General features: G+C 39.1%; 1 protein-coding gene across 7 annotated transcripts in view; it reads right to left on the reverse strand.

Annotated features, from left to right (window-relative positions):
* Window positions 1–16,284, reverse strand: part of KIF13A (kinesin family member 13A) — a 120,443-nt gene that overhangs the window by 45,913 nt on the left and 58,246 nt on the right. For 6 of the 7 annotated variants that reach the window (XM_055705426.1, XM_055705425.1, XM_055705424.1 and 3 more), the window contains exons 5-11: window positions 10,716–10,808; window positions 10,078–10,258; window positions 8,980–9,067; window positions 6,926–7,060; window positions 6,306–6,418; window positions 952–1,063; window positions 349–561 (exon numbers count right to left, since the gene is read on the reverse strand). In XM_055705426.1, coding sequence (XP_055561401.1) covers window positions 349–561; window positions 952–1,063; window positions 6,306–6,418; window positions 6,926–7,060; window positions 8,980–9,067; window positions 10,078–10,258; window positions 10,716–10,808 — 935 coding nt within the window. The remainder of the gene's footprint in view (window positions 1–348; window positions 562–951; window positions 1,064–6,305; window positions 6,419–6,925; window positions 7,061–8,979; window positions 9,068–10,077; window positions 10,259–10,715; window positions 10,809–16,284) is intronic. The other variant, XM_055705429.1, reaches the window with a different exon arrangement.

The raw sequence follows: 16,284 nt of genomic DNA on the forward strand, positions 1-16,284 counted from the left end.
TTGACATCATAAAATTATATAGTCCACTAATGCAAAAAAAAAAATCTGCTAATAAGTACACAATGAAGCTGTACTCTAGCTCTTATCTGTGCTGCATCAATTATTGCTTGACATGAAGTTCTTCAAGAACAGTCTATTGTGACAAGGGTCACCATCAGTACAATGCTGTCCCCGTTTAGAAGTTATTAAGAATAAGCAAACAGGTTGGATTTATTTCAGGAAACAAGGTTAATAAAAAAAAAAAGTGCAAGACTTCCTTTCCTCATTTTGTAAGAAAGCTAGTCTTCCAGCCAGCATTTGACATTTCCTTGGGAAACGCAGTTTACGTTGTACTGTGAATAATGTTACCTCAGCTTGGGAGAGCTGTTCTTTCAGTTTTTCAACTTCTTCACGTAATTCTCTGATGACCCGAGCATTTGGATCTTCATTCACCACTGCATGATTAACTATCCTTTTGGCTCTGTCTGCATATCTCAGAGTAGAGAGTGTTTCTTCATAGTTGTCTGCTGCTGGACTAATTGTGGCTATCATGGCAGTTTGGCTGTTTCCTCCCAAGTTGTCCTATAAAGTGCATCCACAGGAAGTTTGAGGGTTAAAAATTGCTCTGAGGCTACACAATGTCTTTAGAAAGATACTTAAAATACAAAGCTTAATATTCAGACACAAAAAGACACTCTGGATATAAACTAACCAGTATGATCCACAAACAGTTCCAGCCACCTCCACCAGCCTTGATACTGCTATAACTGATAATAGCCAAATAGGACTCTACATAGAATTAATACAAGATACACTTAGCTGTCCATATTATTTGGTGTAACTTATAGATATGTGAGCTCCTTAGCTCACTTCTTTAAAAAAAGAGAAGTCCACGTACACAGAGGTATGCTACAATGATCCTACAAACTATTAAGCTGCCATCTTGTGAATAAGGTGAACAGGAAATATTACCTTGAGAAGCCAAGTGAGTACAGAGTCTCTGTAAGGCACAAACTTGTTTTTCCCCTTCCCTGCTGCCTGGTCAGCAAGTGATGATATAACCAAACCCAGCGTTGAAAGGGATCTACAAAGGCAACAGAGTACAACAGCTTTAACACATATTCCAAACAGATTTAATAAAACACACACACAAAAAAAGATATTTGCTAAAGAGTTTAATTTTCGCTCCACAGAACTTCACGTCTGATTTTTAAAGTATCACAGAATAATTTAAGTTGGAAATGACCACAGGAAGTTGGCTAGCCCATTTCCCTGCTCCAAACAGGGCAATGTATTTATTACTTACACATTTGGAAGAAAAAAAATGGCTATCTACAGTGTTTTATCTAATCTGGTACTAAGACCAAGTTCCAGGAAAACTGAGACAAAGTTGAAATATTCAGGTATTTAAAATAGCTTTAGAAGTATATAAAGCAGACTGCTTCAGTACATGGAGAACCAGTGCCTTTGATCGGCCATCTAGGAACAATGTTTGAAGAGCACTGGCACAACAGACCACAACTGAACAACTCTCTAGCCATAAGGAGGTGTCCTCAAGACAAAGCCAGCTATGGCCCAGCAGAACTAGTCTGCCTGGTGAACAAGTAACTAACCAGCCATCACACAACAGAAGTCTCCTCATCAAAAGAGACTGACTAGGAGGTCTCCCCTGACAAATAGGTTGACTTACAACCGAGGTGCAGCCTCGCTAGCTTCTTGGGCAGGGAACAGACCAAACAATCGCCCAGTTACAAAAATGCCACACAAGCATGAAAAAGAAAAGCCCCCGAATTGCTTAGCAGCAAGCCACATTGCAAACGCCACTCTAGAATCGTGAAGAAAATACAGATAACTCATTCATTTGGGTATATGTCCCACTTGTAACAACAGGGGCAACTGTATCAGCAAACTGCGCAAAGTATATGTGTATTATATTATCCAATTGTTACATAAGCCTATATAAAATTTCAAGTGACACCAGCGCTCTTAGGGCGAGTATGTTTAAGATAATGAGCTAATTCAGGAGCTTGAGAATATGAAACAGATGCCTAAAGGGTTTTCAAACAGCGCTGAAGACCAAGTGCGTACCCATCCATCATACTCATGCCCAAATATCCAGCTACTCTCTGTAACTACCAAGGAAAACTCCAGCAGCGCTGCAATTAAATAGTCAAATAAATCTTTAATTGTACTGTTCCACTCCATCCTTTTGCATTTTCTTTTCAAAATAGTACTGCTTTACTACTCAGGCAGTGTTTCCACGGTATTTCTAACAGGGCCTTAGTGCCAAATGAAACTACCAGTGGTTCAGAAACAACATTTAGAAAACAACAAAAATGTTGCAGAAGATTATTTCAAGGAAGATATCTGAAGGTAAGGTAACAAGACCTATTACACGTGTCACAAAAGATGTCCCATACTGCATATAGCACAAAAGTGGTATGAAGATAGCATAGACCTGAAAGCAAAATAAAAAGAAATTTAAGGAGCAGCTAGGCAATCTGATGTCCGAAGAGAGTGTTCTGTTTTGTAAAACTGCCTGTAGGATAGCTTTCCAATTCACCTCTGAAAAATTCCCAGCAAAAAGGACAGTTTGGTTTAGTCTGTGACCTAAAGAAAAGCCCAACCTCTGAAAGCTTGCAGGGGGAGAGAGAATTGGTTCTTCCCTCCAGCCTCTGCTCTCCATGGACGGAGATGACAGTGTGCTAAAGGTGCACGAGTGAGCAGTAGGATGCTGTACACTCCTCCGCAGCAACCTCCTACCGCGTGACTGAAAAGCACCACCAGCACACTTCCAACCCAGTCCACCTCCAAGGAGCTTAAAGTTAAAAAAAACCCACCCTGGTCTGTTTTCCTCCAGCTCCTCTTTCCCCCTTTAAATGAGGGGAAATGTGAAAACCAAAGCCAAAAACTGAGGGAGGGGCAAGAAAAGGACAGTCAGAAAGGAGACAGCGAGGACAGGGACCTGAAAAAGTCTGTCACTGAAAACTATTTCACAACAGGGCTGCAATACCAATTTGAGTTACGGGCACTGTATTTCAATAAACAGGAAATTATAAGCTACAGTTTAACACCGCACAATTAAAAGATGTGGTAATATTTCTGCTCCTTGTAAATACTGATTTTATTTTAAGACTGTTAACATCTGCAATAAAAGCCAAACCGGAGTCATTTATGTGTTCTGCTTGAGATTTCGTAATACAAAGCTGTTTAGAAGAATTAAGGAAAGCAGTAAAAGAACTTGCTGCCCAACAAAATAATTAAAGGATTCATCAGCTGCTTTGCTTCATGCTGAATGATGCATCAGAGATCCGTCATTACTTTGGTCCCATCTCACACTACTTTATATAATGAATCATTAGATAAAGTGTATGTGTGTGTGTATATATATATATGGCACACAGCAGACTGAGACAGTTTAGAAGCAGCAGAGTGAACTTACGTGGTGCAAGAGCATGGGAAAATGCCATTTCTGCATGCTTTCTGCTCTCCCTGCCACTATTCCCCAGGCATGACCGGGCTGCCCTTGCTAGCGGTAGGAAGCCTGCACACTCCTACCACTTGCCTGAGTCAGCCAGGTTCACAGGGAACTTAAATGACACCCATTCAAGCTACTCCTGTACAATTTACAACCAAATTCTTCACTGAGGAGAATCCACCTTTCTATTATTTAACTCTGGATACAAAAAAAATCTAAAAATCGGCTTGGAGCCAGACTCATCCCAACTCATTCCTTCCCCCCACCTGCCGCCCCGCTACATTTTAAAGGCTTCCCTTTGCATTCTCAAGTTAAAATGACAACAGCTATGATTTTACTATTGAGAGTTAAAATTGCAGCCCGCTCACAGAAAGAATTCTTCTTAGCCACTAATTGAGAGGCTGTTTATTCTGCTTCCTCCTCCTATTGTATTCTAGAAGTTCTTTGACTACACCACGGAGTCGGTAAGCACCCGCGCTTCTACGCTCGCTACGGGAACTAGCACATCCTGGGGAAAAACAAGCACACACAGCTTTCCTGTGAGGTACGGCAAGTCCCCCAAAACCCGTGAGCATAAAGTGCAGACACCCAGCACCTTCACCCAGGCAACACTGCATCAGCTCTGAGAAAAACCAGAAGCAACCTTTACTAAACTTTATGAAGATGTTAACAAAATGACACAACTCTCCGTTGTTTCAGTAAGTGGGAGAGAAATCCAACAACTCCCCTCTGCAACATGCTGTCCCGAGATAGGAAAGAGTGTTTACAACAGGATGAGTTGTGGGACCAAGGTGGCAGCTACCAAAGCCCGAGCCAGGTTTCATTAGAAATAAACAGCACAGAAACCTGTAGAGACTGTCTGAATGCTACACTACACTTTTGGTACGCACAGCTGAGTGTACATTTTCCCTGTGTTGTAAATACATAAACAGGTACACTATTTCCATATTCTTCTTCAAGGTAATAAACATAGCACAAGCTGCAAATTTCTTTGCCTGTTAATTTCAGCAGCTCCATTCTTGTTCTCATTAAACATAGCACATGCTAACAATACATGTTATTGCTTTTTAATAAAAGAATAAAAAAATAATTTAAAAAGCAAAAGGAGTTGATATGGTAAGGTATATGGCTTAAGTACATTGTATTACTCCAGAAAAGATCATAGAACAATTTGTGTTGAAAGAGACCTCAAAGAGCCACGGGCAGGGACACTTCCCACCAGCCCAGGCTGCTCCCAGCCCCGTCCAGCCTGGCCTTGGGCACTGCCAGGGATGGGGCGCCCACAGCTGCTCTGGGCAGCCTGGGCCAGTGCCTCCCCATTCACGGTGAACAAAATTATTGCCTTTCCCTAAAAAGTAAGGTGCACCACACCCAAAAGATGACTGTACACAATGTTCTCTGAAGAACTAGTCTGATAAAACATCTATACCAATGTTGAGGCTTCCGGTAAAAGTCAGTCCTCATCAAAGCTCCAAGTAGCAGCAAAAATCTAACAGAAAGCACCAAGCACAGCACTAAGAATTCTCATTTGCCTACCAGTTCCAAAAGAGATTTTGAACAGAGAATGCTTAAGCAATACAGATTACACCATATAACAATTTAATTGATGAGAAAATGTAGAGCTGTCCACCTTCCTTTTTAAAGTATCTTTTACAGAAAAGTTTGGTGCTTGCATCTGAAATCCTGTATTGTCAAAGAGGTTCAGCATGGGCAAAACAACCTTCTCCTACAGCATCAGCATCACAGAAGTTTAACACTGAGTAAACGTCCTAATGGAAAAAAAAAAAGGAAGTCTTTCTGTATCTATAGCTACACTTGTAATTTGTTAATAGCTGTTGGGAAAGTTGGCATTTGAATTCTTCCCCAAGAATTAGAAAGAAACATTTAATTTCACCTTTGTCTATGCAAAATACAAGTACAGTTTCTAGTAAAACCAATCTGAATTTTAACTAGTAACCTGCAGGTAAAGGTACAACACCTCCCATTAGGCAAACAGAACCACATCATTTTGTTTCACGAGGACTATACCAGCGTGGCTACCAATATGATGCATTAAACACAAAGTAGATTAGAAATTAAGCTAAAAAGAGCAAACATGTTTTAACTCCAAAAAGGGGTAATTTGAAATCACTTTATGTATGAATGCTGTTCAAACACACTTTGTGCTGTCATCGTTAACTTAAAACACCAAAACATTTTGTAACATTTTAAAATTAAATTGAAAAAGCAGTAGCTTTTACTGTAACAGCTGAACTCTTTCTTTCCCAGGAAAATTAGTATATTTAAGACAGCAGTAATAGTGTGCTGAATTCTTGCTTTTGGGAAATAACACAGTAATTACGGTAAAAAAGTGCCTTGAAACTTGTCATTGCTTGAGTACAAATGCCCAAGGCAATGCTAAACTAACACAGCTTCATTCTGATTTGGTTTTCTTAAACTGTGAATTATACCCTTACACATTTTAATACATGTTGGAACAAGGCCATTCAACTCTGCAACTCTGCATTCTTCCTTAAGCAAATGATGAGACAAACACATGAGCCTGGGGACAGGGTGTATAAATGAATCACAAAAGGTTCATTCTTAATTAAAGAGCGCTGCTGTCGCTTTTTCTAGATAAAATTCATACAACCCTCATTGAGTCAAGTATGAATCAAGTTCCCTATGTCAATGCAATGAAGCACATGGTGTCTAGCACAGAGCAGCCGAAAGAGCCATACTGGACTGTTTCTGATGAGCTCTATCATTTGAACTGACTTCTGACAAGCACACCAAGAGAGGAGGCCATGGAAACAACAGTGATTCTTAAAAGATTAAGCTTTGCAACCTGCGTATGCCCATGTCTTACTTGTTTATGTTGCTGCCTTCCTTTAGGCGTTCTCCTGCAGCTCCTGTTTTGGACACTCTCTCGCTCCCAGCCAAATCCACCAAGCTGACCTTGCTGACCTTCTCTCCAGAATTCTGCAGATGGGACATGAGAGAACAACAGCTAAGAAACACAAAGCACAAAGCGCTAACATGCGTGATGCTGGCACCATGAAACACTGTTCATAATAATGTGGGTTAAAGTATCAAATTAAAGATATGAAAGAAGGAATTTTCAGAGTTTTCATAGTCCTTTAAGAGTCACTCATATTTTTATAGTAGAGGGCTGAAGCTGTGTGGCAGCATCAATAACCTTACTAGCAGAGTAGGCCATTAAAACATACCAACTTCAGCACCAGTTAGGACGTAAAACCTAAGGTAGGTTTCATGGTGACAATATAATCTTAAAAAGTTAGCCACTGCTTTATCTGGTGGGCCTCCTCACTCTCCCAGGGTTCTCTCAATCTTACGGTCTTGCCAATATTACTTTGGACCCCACGGCATTAAAGGTGAAGCACAGCTATACAGATTAATGTATATGTAAGAGGAAGGAAGGAGACGAATTTACCACAATTTCATAAATGAATCAACAGAAATACATACACCAGAATGCAGGTCATAAAGTGTCTGAGTCACTATAATATTGAACACAGCATGAGAGCGGCTGCTTTCTTCATTCATGTTGGTTGCAGCAACTGTTCGTGATTTGTTTCCCTCAGACATCAGTGACTCAATATCCTAGAGCAAAAAGAAGAGTGAAAAGTGATGCTAGGATAAAAGCAAGTATTGTGCTTGCTGAACAAAATCCCCATCTAGATGGAAGGGTGTGTGTATGTGTGGGAGAGAGGAAGAAGGGAAGGTAGTAATGAGAAAATTCTTTGCACATTTTGAGATGCACTGATGCAGAGGGTGTGCAATTCCACAGCACAATGTTAAATCACACCTTAAATAAGTTAAATAAGTACTGTGCTTAAAAGCCCAGCAACTACAGTCAATGCACCTTCTCCTTATCTGTTACTGAAATATGCTGGCAACACACACACATTACAAATCATACTGTTTAATGACAGTAATCAGGTCAGCACAGATCTACTTACACAAATGAACACAATGCATCTCTTTACTGAACTGCGCTGTTACCATCTTCATTTAATTGGCTCAAAAGGTTACCTCACTTAGAGCCTGTACCTTCCTGCATATGTAAAAAGCAAGACTATGCCGAGTCTGACATGTGCGCTTGCTGAGTCTTCCAAGACAGTTTCATAAAATTCATCAGCCAAAAACTAGGTATGAACAAAATTTCCTAGAATTTGAACAAAGAAGGTGTGCTTTCAAATTCACCATAAAAGCTGCAAAAGCAGTTTTTATAACTTTATAATATACACAGATGCTTCAGAAAAACACTCATAAGAAAGTAAAACATTCCCACATAATACTACACAATGAATTATTTTTTTTAAAACATTTCCAAATCAGCTTCCTCATAAAAAGAGAGGCCTACGCCATTCATACAACTGCACTGCTTCAATTACTTCCATTGTAGCTACAGTAATTCAGTAATTCAGTGGCTTCTACAGTACTGATTTATTTGAAAGTATTTTGGTAACTCAAGTGGGCCAGATGCTGTCACGACTTCAATTATAAATTACATAAGCTATGTTGCACATCCTCATGCAATACACCTTGTCCTGGTTTCAGCTGGAATAGAGTTAGTATCCTTCTTGGTAGCTGGTGCAGTGCTGTGTTTTGGCTTTGGTGTGAGAATAATGTTGATAGCACACTGATGTTTTCAGTTGTTACCAGGTAATGTTTATACTAAGTCAAGGACTTTCCAGTTTCTCAGGCCCTGCCAGCGAGAGGGCTGGAGGGGCACAAGGAGTTGGGAGGGGACACAGCCAGGACAGCTGACCTGAAGCAGCCAAGGAGGTAGTCCATACCACGGGACATCATGCTGGGTATATAAACTGGGGGGGTTGGCCAGGCTGTGCCGATCGTTGCTCAGGGACCGGCTGGGCACCAGTCAGCAGGTGAGCAGTTGTACTGTGCATCACTTGTTTTCTTTTCTCCCTTCCCTTTGGATTTCATTCCTCTCCCCTTCTCCTTCCTTTTCATTGTAATTGTTGTAATTATTAGTATTGTTGGTTTTAATTTATTTTATTTATTAATTTTTTCTTATCTCAACCCTCGAGTTTTACATTCCTTCCTGATTCTCCTCCCCCTCCCTCGGGGGGACAGCGGGGGTGACAAAGCAGCTGCATGGTACCAGCTGGGGTTAAACCACAACACACCTGTATGAAATAGAAGGTTTTATTCAACAACAAAAATCAAAGTAATTCATGCTGGAAGACTTTATTCTTATTTTGGAAGCCTCATATCTCCTGTGTCAAGGAAACATTGTGTTCTTGGTGTATACTATATGCATTGAAAACTGCAGAATAGGTACCACTATTATATTTTTAACCAACATCAAGGCAAAGCCAATGCTTTTACGCGAAATAAATCCTCCTGAAGCAGTAGAAAAGACCTTTGCAATTGCCAGAGATCATAAACACTGAAGAACCAAAATGTCTGGATAGACACTAGTTTATCTCTTATAAGATGCCTATTGCTTATGTACACAGATGTTATTTACGAAGTTGTCATTGGTTTAGATTTACCTCAAAGTTTGTAACAGCCAGCTGAGACAGGCCATCTACATACGGTCCCAACACTTTGTGCTCTCGAACCTTAAGGGACTGCCGACTCCTATGGAACAAAGTAGACTTTATGCACAATCCACTAGTGTGAACTTTATCAAAACCCAAAAATTATACTATGAAATGATAAGAATCTTCTATATAGCAGAAGTCAGTTTATGTCTTTTAATTGTAACAGGAGGCAAAAAGTCTTCCAGATTTTTTTTTATGTCAAATTAAAAATAGACTCAAATTAATCTAACCGGTTTTAATCTACATACATGAACTGTTCCTAATGCATCCTTCCACCCCAGTATTTGTGGCTGGAACAAAAGGCTGAAAAGAATGTTGACAAAAAAGGAAACCAAAAATTCTTCCTTCCTCTCCCCAGCAATTTGCTAAAGCTTCAATTCTTTTCACATTTTTCCACACTTTATTGATACGCATCAAGTAACTCTCAAATCTACCTTTTTAAACTAACTTGCATACTTCTTCACCTAGGGCAATTATATTCAAGAATCAAAAATATACACCTCATGTATCAATGCTCAGCCTAAAACCCCCCTATCTAACTATTTCTCGTCTAGACACCTCCAAGCCAGAGAACCTAACCAGTACTTTTGTGTAGACAAAACTGAAAAGAGTGCCATGAGTATATTCTGAGGTGTTACCCTTCCACATTCAAAAAGCTCAACATCTAAACCATGAGAACCAAGTTGAAAATAAGCTTCAAACTCCTCCTAGTTGATGAAAATTGTTACCTGAATACAGTCCGGTTCATATGGCAAAACCACCCCAGAACTTCCCTGCACAGTCTTGCTTTCTGGTAGTACACTACTTCATACAGTATTTGTTTGCATCATTAAGATGGTATCCTAATTCTGAATTGATCCACACCAGTTACTACTTCATATACAAGATTTACCAGATCTTCTTTCTGGTGTTTGGTATCTAATCCTTTCTAAAAAAATCATACAAATATACATTCTGAACAAGCCTCAAGGATTTCCAGAAGTGATTTCTACTGTTACAGTTTCAGACAAAAATAAGGAAGCTGTGGGGGAGAGTGAAGCTACTCACCCTTTTGGGTCAAGCAGATCTCTGACTTTCTCATTGTAGATTTCCATATAGGACACTTCGACTTTAAAAGTATGAGATTCATTTTCTTCCACAGAGATTCTCTGAAATAAAGCACAACAGAGCCGTGGGATCAGACCCAGCTGCTCTGCATTGCCCATCATTGAAAAGGATTTTCCTGAACCTAAAGGAAAAAAGGAGAAGAAAATGCTTTAGAACGTAGTCTCTCTACTTATTTGTTCATGAAGCATGTTTTAATCCTCTTTGTTCTTCCAGAAGCGTGTATCAGAACAACATGACATGCTATTCCAGACAGACGGTACATTCTTTGGACTACACGGTACAGGTAAACAAAAAGAGAAATTATCTTAAAGGTTTCTTTGAGCAGGGCTGACTGAAGGAGCCTTCGGTATGAACTTCTCCTTTCAGGCTTTGAAAGTGGCCCTGGCAGGTAGTAACGAGGAACATATAAAGGAAGCTGCTTTAAGAACTTTACATCATCACTGGCTGTGCTAAATGTTTGACATTTAGCATGATATTTCAAAATACATTTTTAAACTATCATCTAGCTTAATATTTTTGTTCTTCTCACTTCCCATGTACACAAAAAGTGTTCTTCCCCTTTAGCACAGGAGACTCACCTGTCTGTCCATAGGCAAAAATACAAGCATTATATCCCTGAAAGGCCTTTTCAAGAATTCCTTCTCCAAGGCACTTGAACACCACTTCTTGACCTAGAAAAAAATTAAGTTTATTTTAAATTTAATAACAGACTGAAATTTACTAAAAACAAGAAAAAAAAAGGTTTGCAAATTATTTTTTACTATTGAGTGCACTGATGAACAAATTATTTCAACATACAACTGAATGACAAGTTCAAAGCTGTTGCCTGAAACGAGTGTAACAGCTACTGCTTCTGTGTTTAAATACATTGCTTTAATATTAATAAATAGATATTTTCCTGTGAAAGGAGCAGTTCTTCAAAAGGTAATATGTAAGCTGAATGCTTAGAGGAAACAGATGTCTAAATTTGATAATTAATATACATCCCTTAACCACAAACTATACCCAGAAGAGTTCTGTAACAGAATTGCAATGAAATCTATTAGCAAACTAGGATATTAGAGGTGCAACAAATATTATGCTAGAAATAGTAATAGTTGCTCTCTTGCAAACTGGCCTCAAGTTTCACCATAAGCTATTACAATTCACCCGGTGTCAAGGTGATGCTGGAACCAAGATAAAAGTATTCCAACGACATTCAGGGAGGAAATGCGTATTAGGAGGCTGTGAGACTTCAACAGAGCTGTGTGAGGATAATTCTGCCAAGTCCACCATTTTAAACACCAGCTGCAAAATTTCATAGTCTGAAAATTGTCTCCCAGTGCCGGGTAGATTTTAGATGTACTTCAACCTCTCAGACGAAGAAGAAAATAGGCATCATGGCTGTTTAATAGAAAAGCTCAGAATTTGTACACAAAAAGGGTCAATGGGATGTCTGCTTGGAGTTCTGATCACACAGAATCACAGCAGTTGTGTGTACATCCAAACCAAGCAGAGCTGAGCTAAGGACAGTATTTACACACCTTCTGATGTTTGGTTTAAACTTACATTCGCTGTCTGGCGACTTTCTGAACAGCTACGATCAGTTGCATCTCTCGTTTTGGTGAGTTAAGTTTCAGCAGTTGTCAGTTATAAGAAATTATTTTGTACAGTGGATGCACTAGTGACTTCCACAGTTCTCAAAATGGAACATACCGGCATTAAAAAAAAAATAATAAAATCTAGCTATACATTTATACATCACATGAGATTATTTATATTCCATGATCCCTAAGTAATTGGTAGCCCAGAAAATTCCTGCAGAACAGCCTGAGGAATGACTGTAGAATGATTTACAGGCATATAAATAGCACTAAAAAGTACTATATCACTTTTATTTTCCTTTAACCTATTTTCTCTTCTGCTCTAAAGGAAAAGCTAGTGCAGCGGTGCCCTATCAAATGTTCTTTGTGTATCTTTCCCGTTGAATTTCTAAAACTCTGAATACAGGAATTAAAACCAGAGGAGAATCTGCTGTACTCTGGAGTAACTCCATCTCCTTCCTCGTGCACATTCATTCACTTCTCATTCAACTTAGGATCATCTGGTTACTTCATAATATCTATGGTGAGAGAGCACTGTGGAAATAGCTACAGAGAAACGTTAAACTACTGAAGAACAAACGAAGAAAATTTATCAGTGGAAGTTTTTAATAACAATGTGGAACAGACAAAAATTTGCTTTCAAACCAGCTCCTGAGGACCCATTTTGAACCTACCAAAGAGGCAGGGAGCCACTTACCACCTTGCTGAGGCAAGAATGCAAAAATCAAGCAAAGATTGAAGCCGAGTATAATTATTAAGAGAAAAAAAGCACATATACTCTGCAATGATTATGAGTGGAGAATAAAACCATTTATCAGAAGAGGGACAAACTTGGATTACCCACTTCTAACCAGCAATAAACCAGTAACCTCTTCCATGTTTCCCAAGGAAAAGAGCAGATAGCAAGATGTTATAAAACTGCACAGTCATGATAACCGTAAGATGACCTACAAAATTCCCCACCGATAAATACCAGAGACAGAAGCCAGCCTGAATCTCCCAGGCAAAGCTGAATATTTTCTTTTCCAGAAGAAATTTAATTTTCGAACAGTCAACAAACAGAAAGTCGATCAGACAGTGATACATAACTCTAAAATGGTATTTTTATTACAGTTTTTAAGAGCTCATCAATACCACCACAGACAAATAGGTCATTAAAGAGCGATGTTCACAGTAACCAGTCGAAGTATCATGGGAGAAAATTTGTTTTGTTTTTAAGTGCACTCACAGAAAAGTACACAAGACGTTAAACTTCAATTATGGGTATTTTAATTCATTTGCTAATGCAGTGCCTTGTTGAGGGTAACAGCGTATCATCTGTGAGATTTTAATATTTTTCATTACAAAACCTCAATGCTTCCCCCATGAATTTTATTAGTGGGTTTGCAAACCGATTACAAAATCTGTATTACCCAGAATTATATCTATGTGCACTTATGGTCACAAGAAATAATCCATTTCCTTTGCCTACGCTACTGCATTTTTGCTTTGCTAAATAAACCTGCAATGCCTGCAAATAATACTTTTGCTTATTTACAGGTCTTTTCTTCCACAGATACCTAGTTTTTAAAGAGGTAAGCTGGGGGTTTGAAATTGACTTAATTTACAGAAAAAGGGAAAAATAGATGGGAAAAAAATTACTCAGTTAACAGAAATATTTCCCCTACACCAACATTTATTGCCTTTAACACTGCTAGGTGTGAAACGCTACTAACACACTGTTAGGGATGCTCTGCTAATCAAAATCCAAGAAACACTGGTGGATGCCCGCTCGGCTCTGAAGATGTACTGGAAAGCAACATCAAAACAAGACGGAAACCTTTTCTGCTTTCACCGGGCAGTTCTAACTGTCTTCATACCTTCAAGACATTATCTGAACATTCTGACAATTACAACTGCAAGCCTGATGCCAACATCCAGTTTCTCAGAAAGCCACTTCTAACAGCAGACTGACCCAAGAATCTTACCATCTACTCTTAGGACTGAGTATTTTCATGTGTTCAGCACTCTGACAGGCTCTTGACATTCTTCCATAAACATATAAACCAAGATAATAAACATTTATTTTATAGCAATAACCATACTAAAGATATTGATGATTTCTGCATTCAAAATTGTACCTGTGGCTTACCTGAAAGCTAAAGGAAACCCTTCCTCCTCTTAGGTTTACATTTTTAACCTACATATATTCCTGGAACTTTCTAATGCCATGCTTGTGCTATTACCATACATCAAGGGTGTTTAGTACAACACTTTGAAGTTAAAAGTTTTTTTCACTTTACCTACATTTCAATGGTAAAAATATAAAACGAAGTAAAGATAGAAAGATATGGCAATGCACAATTTAATAGTGGCTATTATTACTAACAACTCTAAAATAAAACCTTCACATTATCTACCCACAGAGCAGCATTTCAAAATCTTAGTTTGAATCTCTAAGCCAGCATGAATTATTAAAACATTTAAATTTGTAAAATATGAAAGATAATAAAAAAATCCCTGAAAATAAAAATAAATACATACCCTGACATGCAAAAATACAACATCGATAATTTTCAGAATGAGATATTTAAGTATTCTCTCCTACATCTCTATGCTCGTTCCCCTTTTCTTCCTCCCAAATCATCCCCTTACAGTTTCTGATGCCCCGCTCGGGAGATGTGAGGTGACAGCAATCTTAGGGAAACCTGCGTGTTGCAGAGGAATCCTAGGACATGTTCTCAGAATCTGCAGAATGAAGCTATTTACAAATAACGTTCAGACATTCTCAAGTTGGCTAGACTCGTGACAGTAGACGCAGAAGAGAAAGAAGAAAAGGGAGGGGAGGAAAAAAGGTCATACCCTTTCCAACAGAACTCCCTTTTGAAAAGGCAGTTAGCACTTAGTACCTTTCCTAAGACCTGCTCACTAGGGCCAGGCTCATTCAAGAGGTACTGCAACAAAAATTTGTTTCAGTGTCTGGTTTATAGATGTCTAGCATTTCTGGTTCACAACAACTTGTCGATCTGAAATAGGGCTAATTGTCTCATGGCAGCACAGATTAATTCAGCCAGGCTGTGACTGCAAGGTTATGACACATCTCTGTCCTGACACACCCCCCCTTACACAGCAGAAATTGCTAGAGCCAAGTAACAGCTTATGTTCAACACTGAAAAATCAACTCTCTTGATGGCTTAATCTCTAACCTAGAACACTTTAATAGGCAAATCTTGACAGAAATAAACTGCAGTTGCTTCCATGATCCAATAGCTAAAATAAAACTTGATCTGTGGAGATTAGAATTATTAAAAGCTCTGGAGATAAGAGTTTTAAAAGAATCTCCCTAAAATGGGAAGATGCCTACAGTTCACCTTAACAAGAACCTAACGGCACAACAGCTAGGATTGTCTGACTACTGCAGCCCAATGCTGCAGTACTGATAAAGCACTGGAGTCTTTAATGTTCAAAGCGTTAACCAACTAAAAGGTCTCCAGTGCTTCAAATTAGGTACTGCAACATCTATGTTTTAAGTGCCTGACCCATACAGCACTAAAATCATACAGAATAGCTAAGGTTCCCCCCAAATGCACAGGTCAGGTGTCAGCTGCATGACACAAAATTAAGTCCTATATACTATGTAGAGTCTCTTCATAAGGGGAAAAAAAAAAAAAAGTCAAGGAAACAAAGGGATAGGTTTCTCCACTGTAACAGCTTAAATGTTAGTCAGAACTACAGACAGACGCTCATGTCTGCTCAAAATCCACCTCTTACGATGTCTCACGAGGGCAGAAGCATACAGTTCTTTAAGCCAATTGCCTGGTTCGTTTCCTGTTAAATCAGCCCCTGAAAGAGCAGTAGTCAGCATACGTATCGCCTATAAAATCAAAGCTTAGCCCAAAGACAAGTGTTTAGGCTTTCAGGACAACGCAGCCTGCAGAAACAGAGGTGAGATTTTAGGCCAAACGTGATGCAGCTTAGGGAGTTTAAGAAAAATCCACGGACGAGTCAATATAGCATGGGGTCCTTGGAATGGACATGCCTAAGCGCTCAGTATTTATACCATCTCTCGAATGCTTCCCAAACTGAAGGGTTTCTTCCCTTCCTTTTAAAAACCCACTTCACTGCAGACTTCAACAGGCTCTTACTGTTGTCCAGGCTTGTAAAAATAATTCTTTGTTCTTATCTGTAAGAATTTCTCAATGTACTCCTCTTAACCAAAATGTCAAGCTGTTTTTTGTCTCTGTGAGTTTTCCAAGGCAAGCAGGTGTGTCCTTATCCACGAACTGACTCTTGACCCATTCAAGTCAAGAAACAGACAGCAATAAGAAGCTATTTTGCTTACTCTCAAAACGCCTGTCCTATAGCCTGTAAGGCAAAGCTCATCCCTTTTCCAGATCAAAGCAAACTCATTCTGTCCTACAACCAAATCCCCTCCCTCCTCAAAAATCTACTCCATTGAACTATTACTTTTTAAGCTGTTTTTTCTTCCTTTCTGATAAGTTTCCTATTCTTGCCAAATTCCCAACTATGTCTTCAGAATTAAACCATCAGAAAAAAGGTGCAAGAACAATCATGTGATGATCAG

This window comes from Falco cherrug, chromosome 3, assembly GCF_023634085.1.
Source record: "Falco cherrug isolate bFalChe1 chromosome 3, bFalChe1.pri, whole genome shotgun sequence".
Lineage (NCBI taxonomy): Eukaryota > Metazoa > Chordata > Aves > Falconiformes > Falconidae > Falco > Falco cherrug.